Source organism: Bombus flavifrons, chromosome 5 (genome assembly GCF_040668555.2).
Source record: "Bombus flavifrons isolate JBK064 chromosome 5, iyBomFlav1_principal, whole genome shotgun sequence".
NCBI lineage: Eukaryota > Metazoa > Arthropoda > Insecta > Hymenoptera > Apidae > Bombus > Bombus flavifrons.
In genome coordinates, this window is record NC_138446.1 from 7597445 (window position 1) to 7622379 (window position 24935).

The 24935-nt window shown below is 29.3% G+C and overlaps 6 protein-coding genes across 10 annotated transcripts; 3 read left to right on the top strand and 3 right to left on the bottom strand.

Moving 5' to 3' along the window:
* Positions 1–406: 406 nt before the first annotated feature.
* Positions 407–2396, bottom strand: SdhB (Succinate dehydrogenase, subunit B (iron-sulfur)). Its single transcript, XM_069113922.1, has 6 exons — positions 2240–2396; positions 1520–1650; positions 1314–1457; positions 1031–1226; positions 699–923; positions 407–636 (listed from the first exon to the last, which is right to left on the bottom strand). Exons 1-6 carry the CDS (start codon positions 2282–2284, stop codon positions 544–546), a joined length of 834 nt encoding a protein of 277 aa, XP_068970023.1. The 5' UTR covers positions 2285–2396; the 3' UTR covers positions 407–543.
* Positions 2397–2530: 134 nt separating this feature from the next.
* LOC138180251 (coenzyme Q-binding protein COQ10 homolog B, mitochondrial) lies at positions 2531–4203 on the top strand. 2 transcript variants are annotated; one of them, XM_069113923.1, is made up of 3 exons: positions 2531–2921; positions 3468–3587; positions 3682–4203. In XM_069113923.1, exons 1-3 carry the CDS (start codon positions 2878–2880, stop codon positions 4124–4126), a joined length of 609 nt encoding a protein of 202 aa, XP_068970024.1. In that variant the 5' UTR covers positions 2531–2877; the 3' UTR covers positions 4127–4203. The 2 variants fall into 2 exon arrangements, with proteins under 2 accessions (XP_068970024.1, XP_068970025.1); XM_069113924.1 differs by lacking the exon at positions 2531–2921 and adding an exon at positions 3168–3298.
* On the top strand, positions 3766–7305 carry LOC138180249 (uncharacterized). 2 transcript variants are annotated; one of them, XM_069113921.1, is made up of 7 exons: positions 3766–3890; positions 4676–5099; positions 5421–5543; positions 6333–6374; positions 6545–6612; positions 6669–6872; positions 6950–7305. In XM_069113921.1, exons 2-7 carry the CDS (start codon positions 4760–4762, stop codon positions 7031–7033), a joined length of 861 nt encoding a protein of 286 aa, XP_068970022.1. In that variant the 5' UTR covers positions 3766–3890; positions 4676–4759; the 3' UTR covers positions 7034–7305. The 2 variants fall into 2 exon arrangements, with proteins under 2 accessions (XP_068970022.1, XP_068970021.1); XM_069113920.1 differs by lacking the exon at positions 3766–3890 and adding an exon at positions 4455–4602.
* A 110-nt stretch (positions 7306–7415) lies between these two features.
* LOC138180248 (protein CNPPD1) lies at positions 7416–9433 on the bottom strand. Its single transcript, XM_069113918.1, has 5 exons — positions 9248–9433; positions 9078–9174; positions 8581–8786; positions 8376–8504; positions 7416–8305 (listed from the first exon to the last, which is right to left on the bottom strand). The coding sequence occupies exons 1-5, from the start codon at positions 9290–9292 to the stop codon at positions 7577–7579; spliced, it is 1206 nt and encodes a 401-aa protein (XP_068970019.1). The 5' UTR covers positions 9293–9433; the 3' UTR covers positions 7416–7576.
* On the top strand, positions 9419–15607 carry LOC138180247 (actin-binding protein IPP). Of its 2 annotated transcripts, none has more exons than XR_011173240.1 (9): positions 9419–9539; positions 9625–10111; positions 10448–10976; positions 11068–11233; positions 11991–12337; positions 12458–12804; positions 12886–13106; positions 13180–13526; positions 13620–15607. XR_011173240.1 is itself a non-coding variant. In XM_069113917.1 (9 exons), exons 3-9 carry the CDS (start codon positions 10042–10044, stop codon positions 13414–13416), a joined length of 1917 nt encoding a protein of 638 aa, XP_068970018.1. In that variant the 5' UTR covers positions 9419–9539; positions 9625–9773; positions 9896–10041; the 3' UTR covers positions 13417–15607. The 2 variants fall into 2 exon arrangements, 1 of the variants encoding a protein (XP_068970018.1); XM_069113917.1 differs by having other exon boundaries at positions 9625–9773; positions 9896–10111; positions 13180–15607.
* Positions 15608–15777: 170 nt separating this feature from the next.
* Positions 15778–24796, bottom strand: Sf3b1 (splicing factor 3B subunit 1). Of its 2 annotated transcripts, XM_069113914.1 has the most exons (19): positions 24478–24796; positions 24020–24198; positions 23855–23941; positions 23629–23755; positions 21581–21660; positions 21312–21479; positions 21016–21232; positions 20525–20929; positions 19978–20441; positions 19541–19898; positions 19177–19469; positions 18981–19106; positions 18685–18906; positions 18418–18600; positions 18139–18327; positions 16999–17174; positions 16645–16917; positions 16344–16560; positions 15778–16277 (listed from the first exon to the last, which is right to left on the bottom strand). In XM_069113914.1, the coding sequence occupies exons 1-19, from the start codon at positions 24503–24505 to the stop codon at positions 16119–16121; spliced, it is 3951 nt and encodes a 1316-aa protein (XP_068970015.1). In that variant the 5' UTR covers positions 24506–24796; the 3' UTR covers positions 15778–16118. The 2 variants fall into 2 exon arrangements, with proteins under 2 accessions (XP_068970015.1, XP_068970016.1); XM_069113915.1 differs by lacking the exons at positions 23629–23755; positions 23855–23941; positions 24020–24198; positions 24478–24796 and adding an exon at positions 21983–22272.
* Between the last annotated feature and the right edge of the window lie 139 nt (positions 24797–24935).

Genomic DNA, 24935 nt, shown 5'->3' on the forward strand with positions numbered 1-24935 from the left:
ATAAATATTACAATGTACAAGTTTCTAGTATTATATGCGTGTATATTTTTGATGGTACTACGAACTACTTAGATTTGAATTAAATAATAGCAAGATTAGTATATCTTTGTTTTTTAGTAAAAAGAGTAAAAATACATATCTAAATAACATCTTGCTCACTGTGAAATTAATCAATGTTTCAACAAATTCATATTAGCAATAATGCGTTATTAGAAAAATATAAAACGTGCAATATAAAGTACTGAATATATTCTATTGCATTCATTTAATGAGTTTCAATATATTATGTTTCACCTCCATATTTATATAAAAGTCAAGAGTTGAAGTACATACAAATAAAATCATTTATATCAGAAGGAATTTTTCTTTACAGTAAACCACATTCGATGTTTATGAAAAATTTGACTTCAACTATATATTATTTTATTAAATAATTTAAATTAACTATATTTATTCGTTTTCATTTAATCAAACATATTTTCATATTTAATTATAATGAACGAAAAGTACATATGATTGACTAATTCCATTTTCATTTTTCACTTATATAGCAGCATCAATGCCAGGTTTTTGTTTCTCACTAATATTGGCTAACAATTTCTTTATTTCTGCAATAGCTTTGCCAGGATTCAGACCCTTTAAAAAAACATATTAATTTTACACTGAAGAATTATATTTTTTAGATCATTTAAAATTACCTTTGGACAAGTACGAGTACAATTCATAATAGTGTGACAACGATATACTGAAAATGGGTCTCGCATTTTTTCGAGACGTTCCTTTGCTTTGGTATCACGCGAATCAATAATCCATCTGTAAGCCTGCATAAGCACAGCAGGTCCTAAGTACTTATCACCATTCCACCAATATGATGGGCAAGAGGTACTACAGCAAGCACATAAGATGCATTCATAGAGACCATCCTATATCACAAAAAATTATACTTTATTGCACTATTACTAATTACTACACATTATTGCATTAGAATAAAAAATATAAAATTCCATTAACAATTATAATATTTAATTACCAATTTTTTACGGTCTTCAACAGTCTGCAAATATTGCTTTGTACCACTTTCCTGTCCATCACCACGTTGCAACCATGGTTGTATACTTTTATACTGGTTGTAAAAGTTATTTAGATCTGGTACTAAGTCTTTTACGATATACATATGTGGTAAGGGATAAATCTTACTAGTTGAATTTGTATCAGTATCAATTTTGCTGAAATAACACCAATCAGGATTTATATTTTAAATCTAACTTTGTGTTATTATTGAAAATTTGTCAATAAAGGTATTTAATATATACCTTATACATGCTAATGTATTTGTACCACCAATGTTCATAGCACAAGAACCACAAATGCCTTCACGGCAAGAACGACGGAAAGTTAAAGTTGGGTCAATTTCATTCTTAATTTTAATTAATGCATCCAATATCATAGGACCACAGCTGTAACAAAGTTTGAATTAAAATAATACAGAATCATAAAAAAAATTTTTAAATAAACTTACGTGTTTAGATCCACTTTATATTCTTGCATATATGGCTTTTCATCTGGCTTATCTGGATTCCAACGATACACAGCAAAGGTTTTTATTTTGGCTGCAGCATTTTGATTTGCAGAAATATGAAATCTTCTAACCTAAATCAATGGAGACTAATATAATAATGAATTTAAATAAAAATAGCTAGTTAATATGAATTATTGTATAAAATAGTGTTATCTTTTTTGATTTAATTAGATAGATGTATTTAATCTTATACTATTGATTATGTGCCAATTACAGTTACGAAATTTTCTCACAAATATAATAATACATTTAACGGAATATTTATTTAATTGAATACGTTCTATTTTAATATTTGCCAATTTATCGACAATAAGAAATTATTTATTAATAAAGTAAGAAACTAGAATTATATACTGACATTTTGTCCAATTATTACACTAAATTAAATAAAAAATAAAATAATGGTTCGGACAAAAGCATCGCGTAACATTATTTAATTAATTATTGTTCTCATTGTTGTGACATTGTTCTCAATGTTTAAGTATAAATGTCAAAATATATAAACGAAAAAAACAATGGAATTGACATCGGTGATGCGATAGATTAAAGTTAGGTTTTATTGTAGGTTTGCACAACACTTTGCAATATAAGAAGAAAAAGAATCTATAACTAAGAAAGTGTGATTATTTAATTATCAATATGAGTTTTATCAATACTTACTTGCCGAAGTGCATTTTTGCAAGCCTGCGGTGTCATACTAGCCATTTTTTAAAATGAATTAGGATGAAGACGTTTGCGGTACCTGTGTTATGTAAGCTATGCATGCGAGGATGTACCAACCTTTCTGTGATCTTTGCTTGGGTTGAAATGTGTCTTAACCTACTGTCAAATTTCGTATCAATGTCAATGACACGCAAGGAGTTACTCAATAGAATTGCTTGAAATTAAAAAAATTTTATTTGTTGATAACATCTGCATTATACAACTCCCAAATATATTTTGTGTAATATAATTAATATACTAGATTAAACTATGGATTCATTTTATTATATAAACTAAATTTGTTATATATTATATACTACTCATTGACATTTAATTATAAATATCACCTATTATTCTTAAATGTATATATATGCTTCCTATCAGTTTTTTATGTAGTTCGACTTTGAATAATTCAAAGAATTTATTCGTACTTTTAAACATGGATAATATAAAATATATCTTAATTGGATGAAATGCTTAAAATTAGACAAAAACCAACGAAATGTATTTGTAAAAATTGATAACATTCAAAGTTTTCGCACGCATATATAAAAATATGATGTATATATATATGTGTATATAAATTTTATTAATGTATGTTATATGCAGTGGGATTGTCAACTTGTACCATCATGTATAGGTAACATATTTTTTGTATCTATTTATTTTAAATACTCCATTCAGTATAAACTGTATGCTGCTTATTTGTCTAGGTTATGTTTCGTATGTGTGTTCTATTTCCTAAATTACCATTATTAAGATAATTTCTTAAAATAATCGTAGATACTAAATTATGTAGTGCATATTAAATATAATAATCATAAAAAAAGGAAATTTATAATATGAAACAAATTATTATAATACATAACCTAACTAATATTTGTACATTTCACTTGTAAGCGTTCCTAAATATTTCGATAATTGTTATATTTTTAGAAATTTAAACAATAGTCATTATCATTTCACTCGCATATGTATTTTCTCATAATTTTAAAACTTTCCTTTTAATAATATTATGTAAGTAACAATGTGTTATAATTGTTAAAATAAAATATAAAATTTGTTTTTATGATTAAAGAATAATAAAATAATATTTTTTTCGGTGAACCATTTAAATGCATAATCAAGAGATTTTTTTAAATTTTTTAATTAATTTCTATGATAAAAGTATCAATGTCATTTTCAGACCAATTTTATTGCTTGAAAATGCTGTTCTTCAAAATAAGCAAAATTTTAACAAACAATATATAGGAAGAATATATATGATTGCGAGAACAAAAGAATATGAAGGTCGTAAATTAGTAGGGTGAGTTTCCTAAATGTAAGAATTGTCAATTTTAAATTCATCGGTACCTCACGAAAGAACTAAAAATATTATGACAAATTCTTTATATACACAGGTTCTCAATGGAACAAATATACGATGTCGTAGCTGATGTGCAAAATTATAAAGATTTTGTACCATTTTGTAAAAAGTCCGACGTTATATTCAAAAGTGATGATATGCTCAAAGCGAACTTAGTAATAGGATTTCCACCTATAAATGAAAGTTATACATCAAAAGTGACGACAATGCGGCCGCGTTTCGTAAAAGCTGAATGCTCAGATGGTAGATTATTTAATCATTTAAATACGTTATGGCTTTTCAGTCCAGGATTAAAAAATAATGCACAAACTTGCGTCATTGATTTTTCTTTGTCGTTCGAATTTAAATCACTAATTCATTCGCATTTGTCGAATCTATTTTTTAACGAAATCGTGAGACAAATGGAAAATGCCTTCCTTGATGAAGCTAAACGTAGATATGGAAGGCCATGTATTAAAACAGTACGATTAGAAAGATGATGTAGAATAATATTAAACTAATAAATAATTAATGACAATATTGTATAATTTATAAATAAAAGCGCTTGTTAAACGTTTTCCTTTTTCTGATTTGTAAATTTTTCTCAAGTCAAGGTTGTATAAATTATAATATTATATATATAATATTTTTAAGAAACTACTTACACTTGAAGTAATATATATTCTAATATACATATCTGGTATATGATTAGATATATTGCAAATATTTAACATCTAATTATAAAATTATTGCAAGTTGTTTTTTATATGTAATAATTTTTTATGTTACTACGGATGTTACAAAATTAAAAGATTAAATATTTGAAAAACAAAAATAAAGTAGTATTAACTGATTAAGATAACTGAAACTTATCAATGATTTTTGATGTTTAAGACATTATTAAATACGTGACTTCACAATGACGTAAGATTGAGTCATTGTCAGTTTATCTATGTAACTCAAGATATGTGTAGGTGTATGTATCTTTAAATGTTTAATAGCATAGTTTATCTTTATCGCTACTAAACAAACACAATTATTGATTTTAGGTATCAGTACTATACATGCCTTCGTAATCACGTAAATTTGATTTAAAATATCGTGAAGGGAAGGGAATATTCATTTTCGTAAAAATGTGTACGGTGCTTGCAACTTTAACTGGTCAAACAGTATTTATCCCGCGGAAAATGATGTATTTTAGTAGAAATATATCGCGATTTTATCACAGTCGTCAAAAATTGTGTTGCGTGGATAATTTTCTGTTAAGAAAGCATTCTTTATTTTCGTTTCTTGGTGATACGTGGAGTATATCGAGGACATGTTATAGCACGGGAAGCAAAATAAATTTTCCTGAATCCTTAACGAAGGAAAAGGCGAAAGAAGTAGTCTCTAAATTTACCTTGGAAGAACGAGATCTTTTTTTAAAAGTTCTTGCAGAATGTAAATCGGAAGAGGATAGAGTTGGATATCAAGGTAATTATTTTTTTTACAGATTATCATTAGACTGCGGATATTTATGTAAATTCATATTTCTATAAATATAATTAAGAAGGTAGGTAGACAATTGTTTTGCAAATGAAATATTATAGAAGTATTCTATTTCGGGTATTTTATATATTTTTACATATGATGTGCATTTTATGCACTTTTTTATTTTTGAATTTTTCATAAATGCATAAAAATCTGCAATATTTACCACTAAAATAGAATTATTTTTTATAAATCTGATGAATAATGTATGAATGAATTTTGCTTGCACAACATTTATGAGAATTATTCTTTTATTCCTTTAAGACCAATTAGCTGCTTTTCGATGGTGTAATAAACTTGGACGGCCTAGCAAAATATCATTAGGGGATATGGATCCTACAGGCACTTATTGTCCTGTACCAGAAGATTGGTTTATGCGCAAGTATGGTAAAGGCTTAAGAACATTATTTAATTTTTGTAATGATCAGTAATTAACAATTTATAATTCTAAAATGAAATATAATAGCTTTTGCATCACTACTAAAGTAAATTGCAATAATAGAATTCTATATTACTAAGATTTAACTTTTTTTTATATTAATGATCTGAATTTCAAAGGTGAAAATATTTATTATTATCATATATATTATATCATATATCATATATAAAAATAAGATCATGTTAAAATATTTTTACAATTTAATTTTTGCTACTTCCACTAAATTTTCATATGGAATATTTCATGTTTTTGCATACTAAATATTCTTTTCATATTGTAGAACATATTCTAAAACAAAATACTTAACTTAATTTTACACAGAATACAGATATATTTAGTATATATGTAGCAAACTTTAATGTAAGTACTTTTTAGATAAAAAAAAATGTACTTTTATTTGAATAAAATTTTGTTTTTCATAATCTTGTGTACTTAATTAATTAATTACTTATCCTATAGATTTTCCTTTATTTGTTGTTAGGTAATTAACCATAGTAAATATTCCTCATGTAAATTATATAATGTTATCATTTCATGCCAATCTTTAGTAACTTCCCTATCACTTATAAAGTTATTAAACATGAGTAAGTTTTGTATATATAAAGAAATGAATGCATGAACCTTTGTCAGTTTATGTGTTGTAACACAAGAATCATATTTTTCATAGTTACTTATTAATTAATTATTATCATGTTATAAAAAGACACACATTTACATTTTTCGTTTTCTTCTTGCAGCTGAAACTGTTCCAGAACCAACTACAAAAGTTCTAGTATTAGGTATGAATTTTAAATATTAACATTCAACAAAATATATTTAAGAAACATATAAACTCAATTTTAAGTATGTACTAAAATAATCTATCTAATAAAATATAATAATTTTTTGAACTTGTTATTGTGAAAGATGTTTAATTAATATTATATAATAATATATAACATTCTTACAGTTGCAATTTCAAATGCAATTCCATTCATTGGCTTTGGTTTTCTTGACAACTTCATCATGATTGTTGCTGTATGTATTACGGATGTATATTATGTATGTTCGAGTTTGTAATGTTGTCATTTCAGGGAGATCGAATTGAAATAATATTGAATAAAAAATTTCCAATATCGACTATGACAGCTGCCGCGTTAGGAAATACGATATCTGATATAATAGGAATTGGGTCTGTACATTATGTAGAACGTTTTGCTCATAGTGTTGGTTTTAAAGCACCAAAACTTACTCCCATGCAGTTAAATCTACATAGAACAAAAGTAGCCGCTAATTTGGTATGATACATTCATTTTTACATTACGTTTCAATTAAGAATTTACGACGAATAAGAAAATAATTTTTAATAATCCAGGGACGTGTTATCGGAGTTACAATTGGCTGCATTATCGGGATGACACCTATTCCTATTTTTTCCTATTTTCATAATGGTGGTTGAAATTATAAATATTAAACGCTTAAAAACTTACTATTATTACAATATTTACTTTTTATAGTAAATTGACATAGAATAGTAAAGAAAAAATTATCAACTTACGATGTACTCGAGACCAAGTTTCGTAATTATTAACAACATTAATTTATGACAATCATAGCTTTTATATAATATTGTGTTATTTCTGTACAATGAATGTATTTAATGTATACATAATGTATAAAGTAATTGTAAATGTATTATCAAAACTATATAAATAGCAGTAGTAACAGATAGATTATCCCGTGTCTTATATTCTAACATTATCATTTTTCTTTTTATTATTTAGATCTGTTTGTAGAGCTTATATCCTAAAGGTTGTTATAATTAAGAAAAAACTAATGCCTCCATATTTCATATTCTTTATTGAAAAAATGATTTGTTAGTAAAGAAATTTTTTTTGTCAGTTACAGGTTAGTAAAAAAAATATATATATACCTTTTTTGAAAACTCTTTTAATATAGACAATATATCCTGTTAAATTTTTAATATTTTGATATGTGATGTTCAGTGCTGATGATCGAGTGTCAATTTTGTAACGCAGTTCGCGTAATATCTCCAGTCGTGCAGAAGAATTTCTAAATCAATCCCCAATATTTGCTTCCAAAATTTTATAAAAGGTTCGTCTGACATAGTAATGTCAAATAAAAATTTTGTTGTCGTTGACGTGCCTGCATATTCGGTTTTATCGTTTGCTGTACGCAATGTTTTTGTCGACTCTAGACCTGAATATTCCGGTAGCCATATCATCATAGAATTTAACCACCATTTCCAATTTGCATCAGTAGCCTCGTTTATTCTAATATATTCACAATTTTCTTGAGATTGATTGCAACTTAAAGATGTATATATAAAATCATCAGTTAAAATATCTTCTGATGAAATACTTTCAATTTCAATTGGCAATGAGGTTATATCCATTACTGAATTAAAATCTGCTTTCATATCTGTAGAATTATTTATTTGTCTTGGACTAAGTACTGTCCCTGGAAGGTAGCTCGCAACTAAGGCAGAGCCTAAAAGAGTAATTACTCCTGCAGTATATGTTGCCAAACAAATGGTCGACATATTTACTACAGCTTGTGCTACTGCTATTAATTGCATTGAATTCATTAGACAAGTTAATTCTGTATACGAAAACCAGCCTCTTTTCTGTGCTTCTCTGTAAGCTACATCTTTCTCCAATTTCTGTAGTCTTTCCCAAAATTCTTGATTATGAACAAAAACAGTCCAATCCTGTATAATTGGTAAGATTTCTTATTAATAACATACATCATAAATTTAGTAGTATATTTAATTTACTTACAATAGCTTTGAGAAAGTCTTTCTCTAACTGATTTATTTGTAATATAGTCAGATCACCTGATAATGCCCACTCAGTATTGAAAACTTCATCATCTTCTCCTTCGTCGTTTAAAAATTTACTAGCCACCATCTGTAGAATAAAAAACAATATATTTTATAATAATTCTCAATAGTTAATTTAATCTTATTTGAGGCAAACATAATACCAAGGAAACAAGGAAGAGCTCAGAAGGTGCCACTTGTTGAAGATATTCTGGATTACAATCTTTCAACCTTTCCAAGTACAGTAATGCTAAAACAAGGGAACATGGCGAAACACATGCATTTCTAGATATTCTGCTAGCCTCTTCCACATCTAATCTTTCAAGTGTATAACCTCCTTTCACTTCAGTAAACAACTCTGCTGCCAATTCTAAGAATAAAGTTTAATTACATAATTATTAATGATGAAAAATATTTAATCGTTTGTGTAATATTATTAAAATATAAAAATTTTGCTTAAGTATTACAACAATTTATAAATTTATGTCAAATAGATAAAATATAATAATATATAGCTTATAAGAAAATAATACGTTATTTTTCACTTAAATAACTTGTTAAGACTATTATATTAGATTAATTAGAAATTATACAATTTAATTAATATAATTTAAGTAGAGCGAACATGCCAATAAATATTTTTAAAATTACTGATACTAACCGGTAACAGGTAAACTGAGGCAATCAGTCACTGGTAATTTCGAATAGTAAAGCGATTTTGATATACGATTTAAAAATTCGTCGTGATTACCAATGCTCTGTAAATAAAAATAAGGTTAGGAAATTTTTGTATTCCTATTCATTAAAAATGTGGTACGAAACTAGTGTTACCTTTAGCTTCGATGGGGTTTTCCTTCTCCTTGACATAGTCGACATGTTAAATCACTAATGAGACTAAATGAATATTTTTTTAAATAATATATGTATATATGAAAAATGGAAACAACAATTTATAAATATCGTATTTTGAAGCTATGATACATGAAACCCAATTTTGAGTAGAACAAGATGATTTATATTTCCTGTTCATAATGAATGGAGCTATAGGTAAAATATCATTCGTACCACTACAAATATTGAATTAGCTGATCTGAAAAACATTAGAGTACTTATTTATTGAACGGTATGTATGTAAAATTATATTTGTGTGAGAACAAAGATTAAATAAAATAAAAAATTAAATATATATATGTCGATTATGTTTATAGGATAACTCTTATTATATTGTTGGTATAACTGAAAGGCAATGAACTTATAATTGAATTACCAAAATCGAACGAGTAGAATGAGTGAATAAGAAGCTTTAATTTTGATATATAGAAATAAGGAAAAAGTCGGTGTTCTTATTCAGTTACAAGTAGAGTATATATATGTAGTCTTATGTTTAGAAGAAGTTCAAGCTCATGTTATCTTTGTTGATGTTCGTAAATTATTTTGTAAACGTGTTATATACCGTTCTTATTAGTGATTCTTTTGTAGCTACTTTCATACATTAAATAGGTTATTTGACATATGTCAGATTTCTTATTACCGAATTAGTGAATAATTGGTGGAATCAAGAAAGGGATGAACCAAATAAAGAGCGGTATCAAGCAATAAAATTACGTGAAAATGTGGTTGTAGTGATGCGTTTAAAAGGGAAAAATAATACAAAATCGTTTCAAAGCGTCTATAAGGTGCTTTCGCGTATATGCCGTAAGTATATACTATATATCATTTTTTAATTAATTGAATTGTTTAAGTCACTGCATTTCCTGAAGTAATGTAATTAGTATGTAAATGTAATAAATGAACCTATTCGATTAAAATCTAGTTGCCATTATGTGTCATATTTTTTATTTTCCTTATATTAGATTTTAGATGACTTAAATTTTTAATAATATTTAAAAACTAACAATTCCCTACTTTATAATAAATTAATTGTAAATCCAAAATGTACATTGTAAAATTATATAAAATTAGGAAGAATTATTTTTATGAAGTATTCAAATAAAAATTATAATCGCACAAAGGAGATAATTGTTTTATTAGGAACTGCAGATAAAGGACAACTTGATAGTTTCATGGCGGATGGTGCAGTGCCACCAATAAAGAATGGCCATAACTGTAATAATATGGGTTTTGCAACACAACCAGTAAAACAAACTTCTGATGTTTCCAATACCGTTTATGCTGTTGGGGAATATGCTCCGAAAGTTTTAAGGAATTTAAATACCCAAAGACTAAAAAATCAGTTTAGTGATGTAGGCCTGGTCGCTGGTGGAAGCATTATTAGAGCACACAGATCGGTTTTAGCAGCAGGAAGTGCTTATTTTAATGCTATGTTCACTGGTGGCTTGGTGGAAGAACAACAGGAATTAGTAGAAATTCATTCAGTATCAGCTCATATACTTTCCCTCTTGGTGGATTTCATTTACTCTGGGAATGTTGATATTACCCAGGACAATGTTCAAGAATTATTTGCAGCTGCTGATATGCTAGAATTAGATGAAGTAGTGTTTGGTTGCATTACTTACTTGAAACAGCAACTGCATTATTCAAATGCCCTTGGGATTTATAGGTGAGATGAGCAAGACTATAGCAAGACATGAGCAAGACATATACCTAGATTATTGTAAAGGACTATTTCCTAAAATATTTATATTAAATAGATTTGCAGAAGCCCATAACAGATTAGATCTTTTGGAAACTGCCCTACGCTTTATACAAGTCAATTTTCCTCAAGTATCTCAAGAGGAAGAATTTTTGGATCTGCCAAAAGAACATCTTGTTCATTTTCTCAGTAGTGATTATATTCATATTGATACTGAATTCCAGGTTTGTACTCTTATATAGACTGTTTTGGAACAGGTAATACAAGTGGGCATGGGTAGAGATTCTCTACAAAAGTCGAAAATATAAAAAAATGACTTTATTTGCGGCCTCGTTTTCCAGAAAATTAAGTTTTAAAATTTTTCGTGTTTGCGGGTACTTGTAACGCTTTTGACTTAACCGATTGCATTATATGTTATTATTTTGACCATATTATGAAGGATACTGACTAATACTATGTTTTAGCAGAATTAAGACTTATATTAATAAAGAAATTATTGAAATTGTCGTTTATTTTACTATAAAAAAAATTGTTACTCTCCAAATCACGGAAGCATAAACTAATGTCAATAAATTTAGAATCCGTAGTTCAAATGCCTGTGTGGTCCAGTGATAATCCAGTGATGATCCAGTGATGATCCAGTGATGATCCAGTGATCTTGTAGGCCAAGTCACCATTCTACCAAAATCAAGCATGATATTGCTAATCTTTGCATGATCATAAGCACAGGAACGGAGCAATCTAAGTGTGGCAAGTGTTTCACGCACGCAAAGTATTTTCAAATTTAATTTTCTCAGAAACTAAGTCTCAAACAAAATATTATTATTCTATATTTTCGATTTGCTTCTCATAAGGAATCCATCCATATCCGCTTGTACTACCCGTTCCGAAACATCCTGTATATACTCTTGAAAATGTAAACTTAATAGTTCAAATAATAGTAAATATTATTTACATTATGATCTTTTGATATGCTACTAGGTCTTCCAAGCAGCATATAATTGGATTGTTCATGATATACCAACAAGAAGATGCTACGTATTTGAGATATTAAGCCATATACGTTTACGGCTGTGTTCATTAGCGAGATTGGAACGAGTTATTTTGGAATGTAAAGACGCAAGTCTCATCGTTGCGTTAAGATCTATACAAAAGGATTTAGTATCAAATAAAGGATGTCTTGTGCCTCTCCACGCACAACCTAGACTTTGTGCTAAGAAAAACATTTTAGTGATTGGCGGATTACGGCGTGAACATTCAGCAGGTAGTTGGGGTAGAGCTGCTGAAAGTACTTACGAAACAATCGAAAAATATGATATATTTACCGGGTACATTTCCATCCATACATACTAATTAATATTAATTTGCAGATTAAAAGTAATACATGTTAAATCATTAAACAATAAAATATTACATGTTAGGTCATTAAATGATAATATCTTTTATAGTGAATGGAGTAAGGTAACACCTATTGGAATAGGACGAATATTACCAGGGGTCGCATTATTAGATGGTAAAGTTTACGTTGTTGGTGGAGAACTTGAATCATGTATTATTGCTAATTGTGAATGTTACGACCCACGTGATAATGTATGGACTTCGATCGCCTGTATGGAAGAACCTAGGTGTGAATTTGGACTCTGTGCCTTGGATAATAGCTTATATGCATTTGGTGGCTGGGTGGGTGAAGATATTGGTGGATCGATAGAGATATATGATCCAATAACTAATTCTTGGACACTTGACGGGCAACTTCCTAAACCGAGATTCAGCATGGGAGTAGTTGCTTATGAAGGTGAATGAATTTAATTATAGAAAGAATTCTTTGTTTTTGAATTAAGATATAGAATATGATTTTATATTTTAACATATTTAGGATTAATGTATGTAGTCGGTGGTTGTACGCATAATAACAGGCATAGTCAAGATTTAATGAGTTACAATCCAGTAACAAGAGAATGGACTCATTTAGCTCCAATGCTTACCGCGCGTTCACAAATGGGAATTACTATTCTTGATGGATATATTTACGTTGTCGGTGGTACTAATAAAAATCAAGAAGTTTTAACGGCCGTTGAACGATATTCCTTTGAAAAGGTGATTTACTTTTTATATATTATAATGTTGTTATTTAAATCTTTTGTACGTTATAATATTATTTTTATTTTAGAACAAATGGAGCACCGTTGCGCCTATGAATATGGGTAGATCATACCCTGCAATTGCAGCAGCCGATAATAGGCTTTATGTTATAGGAGGTGAACAGTGTCAGGAAATCAATTTTTTTCGGACGCAAATTACAATTTCTACAGTTGAATGTTACGATCCTCATTCAAATAAATGGCATGAATGTGCTGCATTGCCGACAAGTAGAGGTGAAGCATCGGCAATTGTTGCACCTTTTTGATTGAAATTTTTTTTCGATCATATCACTCTAATCACATGCGTTTCCTTTTGAATTTCATAACGATATTTCAACATCTATTAAAAACTTCTTAAACGTATATATGATATCAAGTGAGAAACATGTTTTTTGACTATCTTCGTTTACGTCGTATATACAAACGTGCAAAATCAAATATACATAATCTTCGATGTATTTTTTTATAGATTACAATTTTAACAGTTGAGACAGAATTTTTCCTAACGAATATAAGATGCAACAGGATTTGAAAAAAAAAAAAGAGAAATGTTCCACTATAATACTACAATGCTATTTTCTGTACCCATTAAATTGCGTATGCTGATTTTCAAAAAAGAATTTATTATATATATTTAATAATGAAAGTAGCTGAAACTGACTTCCATATATTTTAAAAATTCCTTAGCGTAATAAAAATCTTATTAATTGTAGAAGTGACTGAGAGAGAAACAGCCTTCACATTCTATAGTCATTTACCAAAGTTATCAAGAATACGAGATATGATATTCTATAGTAAATTTTATCACACTACAACGAGAAATAAACGGAGAATATATTTCCATGTAGTATGTGTGAAATGAAACGTTCTTAGTCCAAAAGAATGCAAGTGAGATATATTTAATTTTCATCAAAAATTGTATGTTACAGTTGTCTATCGATTTTTTCTCTATAAATAATATTTTTCGTTATATTTCGTTACTTATTCATTTTTTACGGCATAAGGAGAGATAAATACTTAATGATATTATGCTCTTAATTAATATTTTAAACAATTATAGAGAGGTATCTTATAAATTGCGAAGTCGTGTTTTATAGAATCACATGTAATTTTCATAAGTTAAGAAATTGCATCTTATGTTAATAAGTTTTATTAACAAACTTGATTGCAGATAGGTTTTTGTAAAGAGTGGCTTGTATTATATATAAATTAAAATTGGAAGCATCCGTTTAATGTGTCGTAAAATTCGTACAAACTTGAGATGATACAAAAAGAGAAAGAAAACTAACAAGGGGTTGCTTGTCACATTTATATATTGCTTTTTACAAATTCATGCATATGAATAAGTACTTAGCCTGAAATTTTTATAAAGTGTACATGTTGTATCAGTGTGATTCTATAATCAGCTCCTCTTAGCGTTTTCATCACAGAAACAGCTTCTGTTACATCAGTTAATACTTCCATGTACTTCTTATACCAAAGTTCTGTTTAACAAATGATTTATACAAGATGTTATTACGAAATAATTGATATAATAGTAATTCGTATTAAGTTTTAATTTGTTATACTATTTTAGTTGGTTGTTCTTCTTATATTAGTCTTCTATTGTGTTTATGGTTATGTTTTAATAAATACAAAACATTAGACACTTTGTCAAAAACTGTTTTGAAATAACGATATTCGTTGAAAAGAATTGTTTAAAATTCATTAAAACGAAGATTATTATCTTAATTTTATAAACGTATATACTTTTTAATGTGTATTATGTGTTTCTCATAATCAATTATTTTTTTATAATGAAATATTGTAGAAGAAAGTCTAGTTTTACTTACTTTGTCACATTTATAAACGATGTATTCATTCTTATTATACTAATTTACGGATATATGTATACGTTATTGAAAGTGCTATTTGATAAAAAGATTGCCTTTATATATAATTTAACTATGTTAACGATATTAAGAGCTTAGCTTTTAAATTTTGTTTGATTTCCAATTTGAAAGTATATACAATAGTAATATGCATAAAATATATATTGCACCTTTGTCAGAACCGAACTTAAAGGAATTGTATTGAATTCATAAATAGTTGAGAAATATCATGAATACAGTGATGTATGCGTATGTATATGTACACATATATGCTTTATGCCAATTTAAAAAAAATCTCTTTGGAGGTACAGACATTTCACACGCAATTTTTATACAAAAAATATGATAAATGTTTCATAGATAAGAAGCAAATATTATGTAAAACAAACACGACTGTATTCTCTAATGATACTTAAAAATTGTAATATAAATACATAAGTTCAGTATGTGAATGTTTTACACAATATATACTATAAAATATTAAACTGTCTTAAAAATTACAAATAAATATTTAAAGATAAATTGCCACTAGTCTCATTTGGTAGTTTAACAAATTATGTTTCAAAAATAAAATATTGAAAAAGAATCAAGTTAGTGTTTTCATTATGATATTGTTTCCATGAAGAATACAGTTCATTTTGTTTTATTTTTATGTAAATATACAATTATATGAACTTTTCTAACATTGTAAATGAAGGAAATATATCTTACGTAAAATTAAAATAATTATATTTCTCTTTTACTACAATATAATAAAATTTAAGGGAACATCTAAATAAATATTGAAGTGAAATAATGCTTCGAAATAAATTCAATATCGTTTAGAATACGAAACATTTTATTTATATACGGGCTGACAAATATCTCTTTTTATGCAAATTTGTAATCAGAATCAATTTCTAATTTAGAAGAATTTATATATAATTTGTTTAAAGAAGTCCAAGAAATAAATACTGTTGTCTATATCTTCTGCGTCACATTTAAGAACATACAATTATTTTAGCTGGTTTATAAACAATAATAAGCGAAGGATGCTAATTTCTACGGAGATTATATAAATGTATGATACAACATCTCTTACATATACTTTAAAATCATTACAAAACATAGTCCAATTCGTATCTAATATACTGATTCTTTGGATCATTCATAATTCGAGGATAACCAGCTACAAGAGCATCTTGTCCACCTATATAAAGAGAATTATAAATTTTCCAATATACATCTCGTACTTTTCGTGCCGGATGGAACAATCCCTGTAAAAACATTATGAAAATATCTATTATATTAATATCTTGAATACAATGTGTTGAATGATTTACCTGCAAAGTGTATTGTAGTATTTTAATTGGCCCAAGAGCAACACGTAAACCATCTACAGCGTCCATAAATGCTTGCACCAAGTGAGGTGAAGTTTCAAAAACATTGGGCCATACGTGATTCAATAAATGTATCAATGCATCTTCACAACCAAATCCGTAAACACCCAATGCCATGTGTTTAATAGCAGCACATGCAGTTTGCCTGTGCACTAAATCTCTGTATAACGTTATATTAAACTGGATTATTATATAATTATTTCTAATTTAAAACATTAAGTTTTTGTATAAATACTCTTTTTACCTGTCCATGAGCGCATCTTCTAATAGTGGGCTAACAGCGTAAATGTAATCTTTTCCCATTTCTCCAATATATTCAAACAAAAAGGATAAAGACTTTAATACACCATTTTGTACGTTTAGTTCTGGTACTCTATACTCATTCATCAAAGCAGGAAGTACCGTAAATGGACTACAGGTTTCAGCTACAATAGCTATAGCCACTGTAGTGCATACACGATTTTGACGTTCCTGTACCTTTAAGTTATTCAAGAGGGTTGCTAATACATCATGAGGTCTGCACAGAAAAAGATAAAAAGTTCAAAATGATGTTAAAACGTAATATATTGTAAATCCTCTATGTTTAGTTTATACTTACCCTATTGCTTTGGCAATATAACCAAATGTATTTACTGTAGCTCTTCGAATCGCTTTCTTGTGAGCTTTGAGCAATTCTAAAAGTTCGAAGCATATTCTCATCCATTCTCTGGCGGATACATACTCGGGTCCTCTGTCTGCGATTCTACCTACGAGATCAATACAATTTTCTTGTACCTAAACAGAAAAGTTTGGGTATAAATAATTTATATGTCGGGTTATGGTTGGAATTTTGGGCGCGTAACAACTCTTGACGTGAATTAACCATTGTTTTACACAACCGAGATTATATTTACACGTATACACAAGTCTACTACAAAGATTAACAAATAATAAGTCTAGTGAATAATAAGCTTAACAAATAATAAGTTAGTGGATAATAAGTTGAACGAATAATAAGTCTAACAAATAATAAGTCTAATAAATAATAAGTTTAACGAATAGTAAGTTCAATGAATAGTATGATTTACGAACAATAAGTTTAATGAACGCTGTTAACAATATTTTTGAGTTCAAACGAATCCACGGCCAACGGGATAACTCTTTACTAAGCGTAGACTGATCTTAAGCACAGAAATACGATGGTTGAAAACTCGACGTGTCACTCTCCAAAGCAGCCGCAAGAATGCCAGCCTCGTCGAGATTTTTCTCGCTGTACGATTGCATTTGTTTTTCTATGCCCGTTTGTAAGCATCGAGAAGGTTTCAAACGCTGTTGCTAGGCAGACTCGTTGGAAGCATCGAGAAAGTTCCAAACGCCGTTGTTAGGCGGTTTTTGCCTGGAGTTTGATTAGTAATACAATGTATGACCCACTGTATCACACGTGGCTAGGCCCGCTTCCGAGACCGCATGCCGCCACAACCACATTTCTCGGAAAACCCATACAACCACTCCAGACCTCCGTTAGGCAAAACGTACATCCCGTGACCGTGGCTATGTTCGGCGACCAATTGTTACCTCGAACCCAATCTCGCTATCACAAATCTCGAACAATTACAGCTATGATAAAATCCAGGCTAGAGTACTAGAGGATGTGCCCAAAATTTCCAAAGAACGGCTTCGGCTTTCCTTTCATCTCCGACATATATTTTTCAAGATTTTTGAATGTATACGTAAATATATTTGTATAAATAATGCAGACCTTTTCATGCCTGTTCTTCAGAATAGGAGTAAGACGTGGTAGTAAGTCTTTAATAGGTGGTGTCATTTTTGTCATTCCTATGACATTTACAATAGCTTTCAATGCGCCCAAAATGCTTCCTAATACCTCCGGGTATTCTTCTCCTAAATATTCATAAAGAACGACACCTAAATGACCCATTAGTTTTTCCTATAACACAAATAAGTATGATTTTATACTACCAAAATTTAGGTTTATGAAATTTTAATAAAATTTATGCTGTATGGAATATGAATTTACCTCTTGACAAGTTTTCATGACAACGGCAATTCGTGATATCAAGTCGGCAGCTTGTTGTCTTACTTTTGCAGATTTATTGTTCAATCTCCACAAAATTGTTCCACAAATTTGTGGAAGGTATGCTTTCACTCTTTTTCCTAATGTATTCACAATAGTTCCAAAACCATTTAACATTACAACATCCTGTTAAATATAACAAATATAATAAATTCATTATAATATATGTAAAACTTGAAATTGTTTATAAAGATTATAAATATTATGAACCTCTGTTGTTTGTTCCTGGAAAGCATATAAAATACCGTCAATGAGTTGTTCTTCCAAACGAGAATCAACATCCGCGGCTCCCAAATTTCCCATTATTTTCTCAATGGTTTCCATAACCATCTTCCTATACTGTTCGTTTTCATCTTTTAAATCGTCTACCACACGATTTATAATTTCTGATGCACCAACTTTATTTGCAATTTCTACAGTCGTGTCAACAAGCTATAAAATTAAGATTTATAAAATGCTTTCTGTAATTATTGTAAGTATGCTTATTGATATTATGTAATATATACTTGTCTGTAATTTCTACGATCTAAAGCCATTCGATGGTTCCAAAAATGTTTGAAGAAATGTGGGAGGATTTCATCTTTAATGTATTGTGCTTCTACACCATCTGTTCCACAACATTGTTTCACTACCTACAATATATTGTAATGTAATAGTAATATATTTAACATGTTATAACTTATTATAATTTAAGGTACTTACTTTCAGAACAATCTTTTTCATTTCTTCATCAGGAGACTGGAATTCACGAATAAGAATTAACATCACCTCACGAGTATAATAATTGGCATATTCGGCGTCCATAAGAGGAATTAAATAACCAATAGCCTTTAAGAATGCAGCAAGACCTTTTCCTCTATGTGTACGAATACCTTTCCAAAGCGGTTTTAGAACAGAGTCAAAGCTCTCGATACCATATGGTGTGGCTGCTTCTGCCAATGCAGCAATTGCTAAAGCAGTGATAGTACGAACTTTCTGTTGCTCATCAACGAGACCTATAAATCAGTGACCTCTGATTATCTTTTGAACTCTTATTTAATAACCCTAAAAGGTAGTTTCACATTACCATGTTCTATAATTTCAACCAAACTCTTCAAATGTGGTAATATAGCACATCCCATAAGAATAGCAATCTGTTGTACAATTTTGATACCCGTGTGACGAGCTTGCCATGACTTTTTGCTGCGACACACGGCTTTAAGAAATGGAAGCAAAGAAGGAATTCCTAGAGCTGATGCGACCACAGCGAATGCTCTGGCTGTCGTGTTACGAACGTATTCATCAATATTGTCAATATCTGGTCTCATAGTCGAGATCATCGTTGCTAAACCAGCTGCTTTAGCCAAATTAGAGATAATTTCTCTACCTTCGACACGAGCATAGTAATCTTCATCAATAAGTAAAGGCTCAATAACGACCAAAATCTAAAAATAAATCATATTTTTACATTTATCAACGTTAAGAGAAAATTGTTAAAATATTATATACAGCGTATAAACTTACCTTATGTACGTAGGGTCTAACCAAATCATCCAGTTTATAAAGAATACGATCAATAACTTTCACAAGAAGATGACGTTCTTGATCTTCAAGTGTAGGAGACATAAGAAGAGGGAGTATCTGATTAAATAAAGGACCCGCGCCAAATTCTCTTGCTTTATCTGTAATTTGTCTTAGAGCAGCTTTCCTCATTGGTGGTGTGCCATTTTTAATTTTTAATAGTAGCTTCATTATCTTTCTCTCTTTCTGTTCTTCAGGACTAAGCGTTTCTTCATCAACATCGACTAATAACTTATCAAAATATTGTGCGTCTTCTGGTTTCATAAAAGGCAAATTTCCTTTTGGTTGATTGTCTACGAATTTTGCAGTTTTATCTTCAGTTTGAATGAAAAATCCTTGTGGTGTGCCCGCAATAGGCGTCGGTGTAGCAGTGAGCTTCCTTGCAGGTGTGCGAATTGGAATATATCCTATATTATAAAAGATTAAATTAAATATACAATTAAATATTTCTCAATCATAATTTAAAAAATCATTATTTTGCATTATTTACCCGCAGGTGGTTGCAAAACTTTGTATCCAGGTGGGAACAGGGCATCCAGTTCATCGTCTGAGAGTGGTCTATTTCTTTCATCGATTTCTCGTTCCCAACGATATGCTTGAAGCTGTTCTGGTGTCATTGACATTAAATGTCCTGGTGTTGGAGTTGCCAATCCCATAGCTTTAGGTCCTGTTGGTGTTACACCACTAGGTGTTAAAATGGAAGTTTGATGTGGTGTAGTAAGAGGAGTTGCTGGAGTTTGTGGCGTCATAGACCCAGGTGTCTGATTCGAAGGTGTTTCATCCCATCGACTTCGACGTTTGCTAGCAGAAGGTGTTGGTGTCTCCTGAATTAAATCTCCTGCAACTCGATCTGTTCTTGGAGTCTCTGCCCAACCACTGCTATGACCAGGTGTTTCTAATATATAAAACAAACATTTATTATTTAACTATTTATTCCTGATTTGTTATCTATCTTCTTAATAAAATATACTTTATATTTACCGCGTTCAGTTTTTGGCGTCTCATCCCAACGATTTCTACGACTTGAAACAGTTTTTTCATGAGAAGGAGTTTCTCTACCAGGAGTAGCTGCACCAGGCGTTGCATGTCCTGGAGTAGCATCCCACATTCTTGTACTTACGCCTGGTGTTGCACCAGGAGTTTCTCCACCTTTACCATGACCAGGCGTTTCATCCCACCTAATTGCAGCAGGTGTTACCTAATAACATTTTAAAAGGTAATAATTTTTATTATTTCCCACACGTTAAAATTAGTTTCAGAAGTATCTATTTACTTACATCTGCATTGTCCCATGATGTTGGTGTTGCAGTTGTACCAGATGGTTTCTTAGGTGTTGGAGCATCATCTGTTTGGTCCCAACGACCTCTTTTCTTAGGTGCAGGTTTAGGTTCACCATTTGCTTTCAATGTTCCCTCTTTGGCTTTTTCTGCTAATTTTTTTCTTAACTGTAAGTACAAATATTATGTGAATATGTTAAATATCTTAAATATTTTTTACTTAAACATTAATGAAAAAGTTGAACGTGTTAAAATTGCTGATCATATACCTCAGTTTCTTCCCCTTTCAATAACTGTTCCCGCATAATCACGGTATATGTCCTAGAACCAATGTCTGGCGTCTTACCACCTGTAATCAGGAACCAAAAGTCACGCAGAGCGTAACCATTAGTTATTTGTTCAATGAATGCTTAAATTTTCAAAAACTTCTGAACATACCTAGCGATATTATAATGATATTTATTGTTAAAATGCCCCTAGAATATTTGAATATATTCTAAGTAAACTACTGAATTGACTCTCATTTCCACGTTGCATATATCATCAAATTAAATGACAATAAAAATGTTTTACAGAAGTAAATGTAACAACAAATCGTAAATAAAATATCGCGTTAATTACGCAACGGGTTTGAGAGAGTTGCAACAGCAGATGGCATATAGCATACGTACGTGAAAATTTGGTGCCATAGGGAGCACTGTCCTGCTCATGTCTTCCACATCGAAAAATACTTTAGCCATCTAAAAATCAACTCATTCTTGTTATTAATAATATTTGCACACCAACCACTCATACTATGTTTCAATATTTATGTTCTCACGAGAAATGTGTGATACAATGAGAATTTATCGACCCATATGTGTTATACGTGTAAGCAATCAAAACAGTAAATAAAGAATTTGTGAAAAAGGAAACTCATGAAAATATATTAAATTATAATTGAATATAAAAAAAAGTCTCATTGTATCATTTATACGATGTGACTGTAATGCTCTGTGACAATTCAATCTCGCTTAACCTTCGACATAGTATCCTCGGTAAGCAGATGATTCCAAATGTGCAGACCGTCACTAAGATTGGAAAAAAATGTAAACATTAGTATTTATTTGAAAGAATCACATTCACTCTTTTCACTCAAGCCAGTCTGTCTTATTTATTTCTTAACCCTTCCACAATCTAAGCATGAAAAATTTTTAAATCTATTAACTGTTATAATAACTGAGATAAATATTCTGAACCCAAATATTTTAGAAAATAACTGTGCAAGCAACATATAATCTTTAGATCTGATTATAATTAGCTGACTGTATATACTAAAAGATCATTATTTGTGCCTTTCATAAACTTATATAAAGACAATATAAAACATAATATTTTTGATATGTGAAACAACTTCTATCTCAGTTATTATAGTTAGTAATACTACAGCAACAGAAACATATTGCTCAATGTGTATTCATTAAAACAGACTAGATAAATATACTAATATTTGTTAATATTGAAAATAACTTTTGTTGTAATATATTTATATTTAATGTCTTCTTTGAACATCTATATACAAGTCTATCTATTTAATATAAAATTTTGATTTTGTGAAATATTAAATTACTTTATGTCTGGGGTGATATGTATAATAAACGAATTAAATCATATTACGAATAAATGAAAATAAAATTTTCATATATTTGCTTATAAATTATTTAAAACATGTTAAGTTATGTTACTAATTATTTGGAAAACTAAATAACATAATTGCATTCAAGTTTAAGTTCATCTTTTACATTATATTACTTTCTAATAAAGATAAAAAAGATACAAAACAGACATTGGTAGTATGGTCATTCAGTTATTGAAACTTGTGATACTTTATAATCAAGTTTGTAGTACCATTAAATGATTTTAAAAAAAGTCAACTTGACTATTTAATAATTTGGAACAAAATAATAATATCTATTAAATTAAATTTCATTTTTGCCACATTAAAATCAAGTTGACTTTTTTTCAGATATAAAAATATATTTAAAATGACCTTAGTTTTTTTATAAACTGCAGTGATAGAAGCTTTATTGTGCACATATTTTGTTGCAATATAATTAGCACTTATATGCACTAAGTGATCTTAGTCTAAAAAAAGAGAAATTATATTTAACTCTATTAATTAATTTATCTTCATTATTATTTAGTATATAATTATTATTCTTTTACTTATTATATTGCTCCAAAATATCAACAAGAATAATAATATATAAACACACTTAATATCTAATTACCTGTTTTGTTTTCAAATTGCTTAACTTAAGAAGAAAAAAATACCAACCTTCTGCAAAAGGATCGACACGCTCAGGCGATATAATCATTCTTCGTCTTTTTTGCCTATATTCATCTTCTCTGTCAGCTATGGTGGGTCGTCGTCTGTCCGCAAAAGGATCATAATCCTTTTCACTCTGGAGCATAAAAAAATTAAACATTATTAAATAAAAATTATTAATACCATTAGCAACATTAATAATAATAAGAATAATATTATTTTCAAAATATTATACCTGTGCAACATCGTTGAGTAGTGCTGCTGGTGCAGTATAGCCTGGTCTTTTATTAGTACTAAAAGTTGTTGGTTCATAGTCCTCATCCTTAAAAAAAATAATACAATTCATAACTTATTATTATGTTACAATAAAAGCAACCATCATGGTAAAAAATGAAATTACCTCAATCTCATCATTGGCTGCAATAGATGTAACATAGCCTTCATATTTATTATTACTTCCATCGTAAATATCTTGATCATAAAATCCAGTCTTTCCTAGCCCTACTTGGTCCTTTTCAGTAGATGCATTTTGAATCTCTTTTTTCTTTGACTGTATTTCTCGTATTTGTGCTTCAATATCTATATAGATCAATACAAATACAAATTACATAAAATTTACTAAGAATCTAACACAATGCAAGGCTAGAATAATTAAGATTAACCATTAGCAAATGACTGCTTAAATATCAAATTTACTTGTGTTGTTTCTTATTACTGAGTCTAATCAAAGGAATTTGGATAAAGATTTGTAAATATTCGATAATTAAATTACATAAATGAATAGAGTCGCGGGTAATAATTTAAAATAAAGTATAATTCCAATCATAAATACCAGAATTTAATTTATGACAAACGAACCTTCATGCGTTCTGGGAATGGAATCCATCGTTCAGCATCAAAATTTTACAGAAAAATATCCTCCAGAACATGAAAAAGATTCACTAAAGAACCAAATCCCGTTTTCTTTACCAATCTTTATACTGGTAATGTTATAAGATGGCACACTATCAATTATTTCCAAATCATAAAAGTGCGTTTACATGAGTATTCAATTTAAGGTTAGCAAAATGTTCAATAAAATTTGTTGTTTTATGTATGAAAATGAGGTTTGGAATATTTACACGACCGTATACACAACGATAGAATGTAATTCGGAAGACGAAATCATAAAAGTTCACAAATTAATCCTCTTTGTTTTTGTCACTAATGAAAATTTATATGAACATTGAAACACTATCACCATGTAGCTGTGGAAAGGTGGAACTAATTCCTATTGCAGTCTTTGTCGCACATTATTGCAATTCTTGTCTAACTCA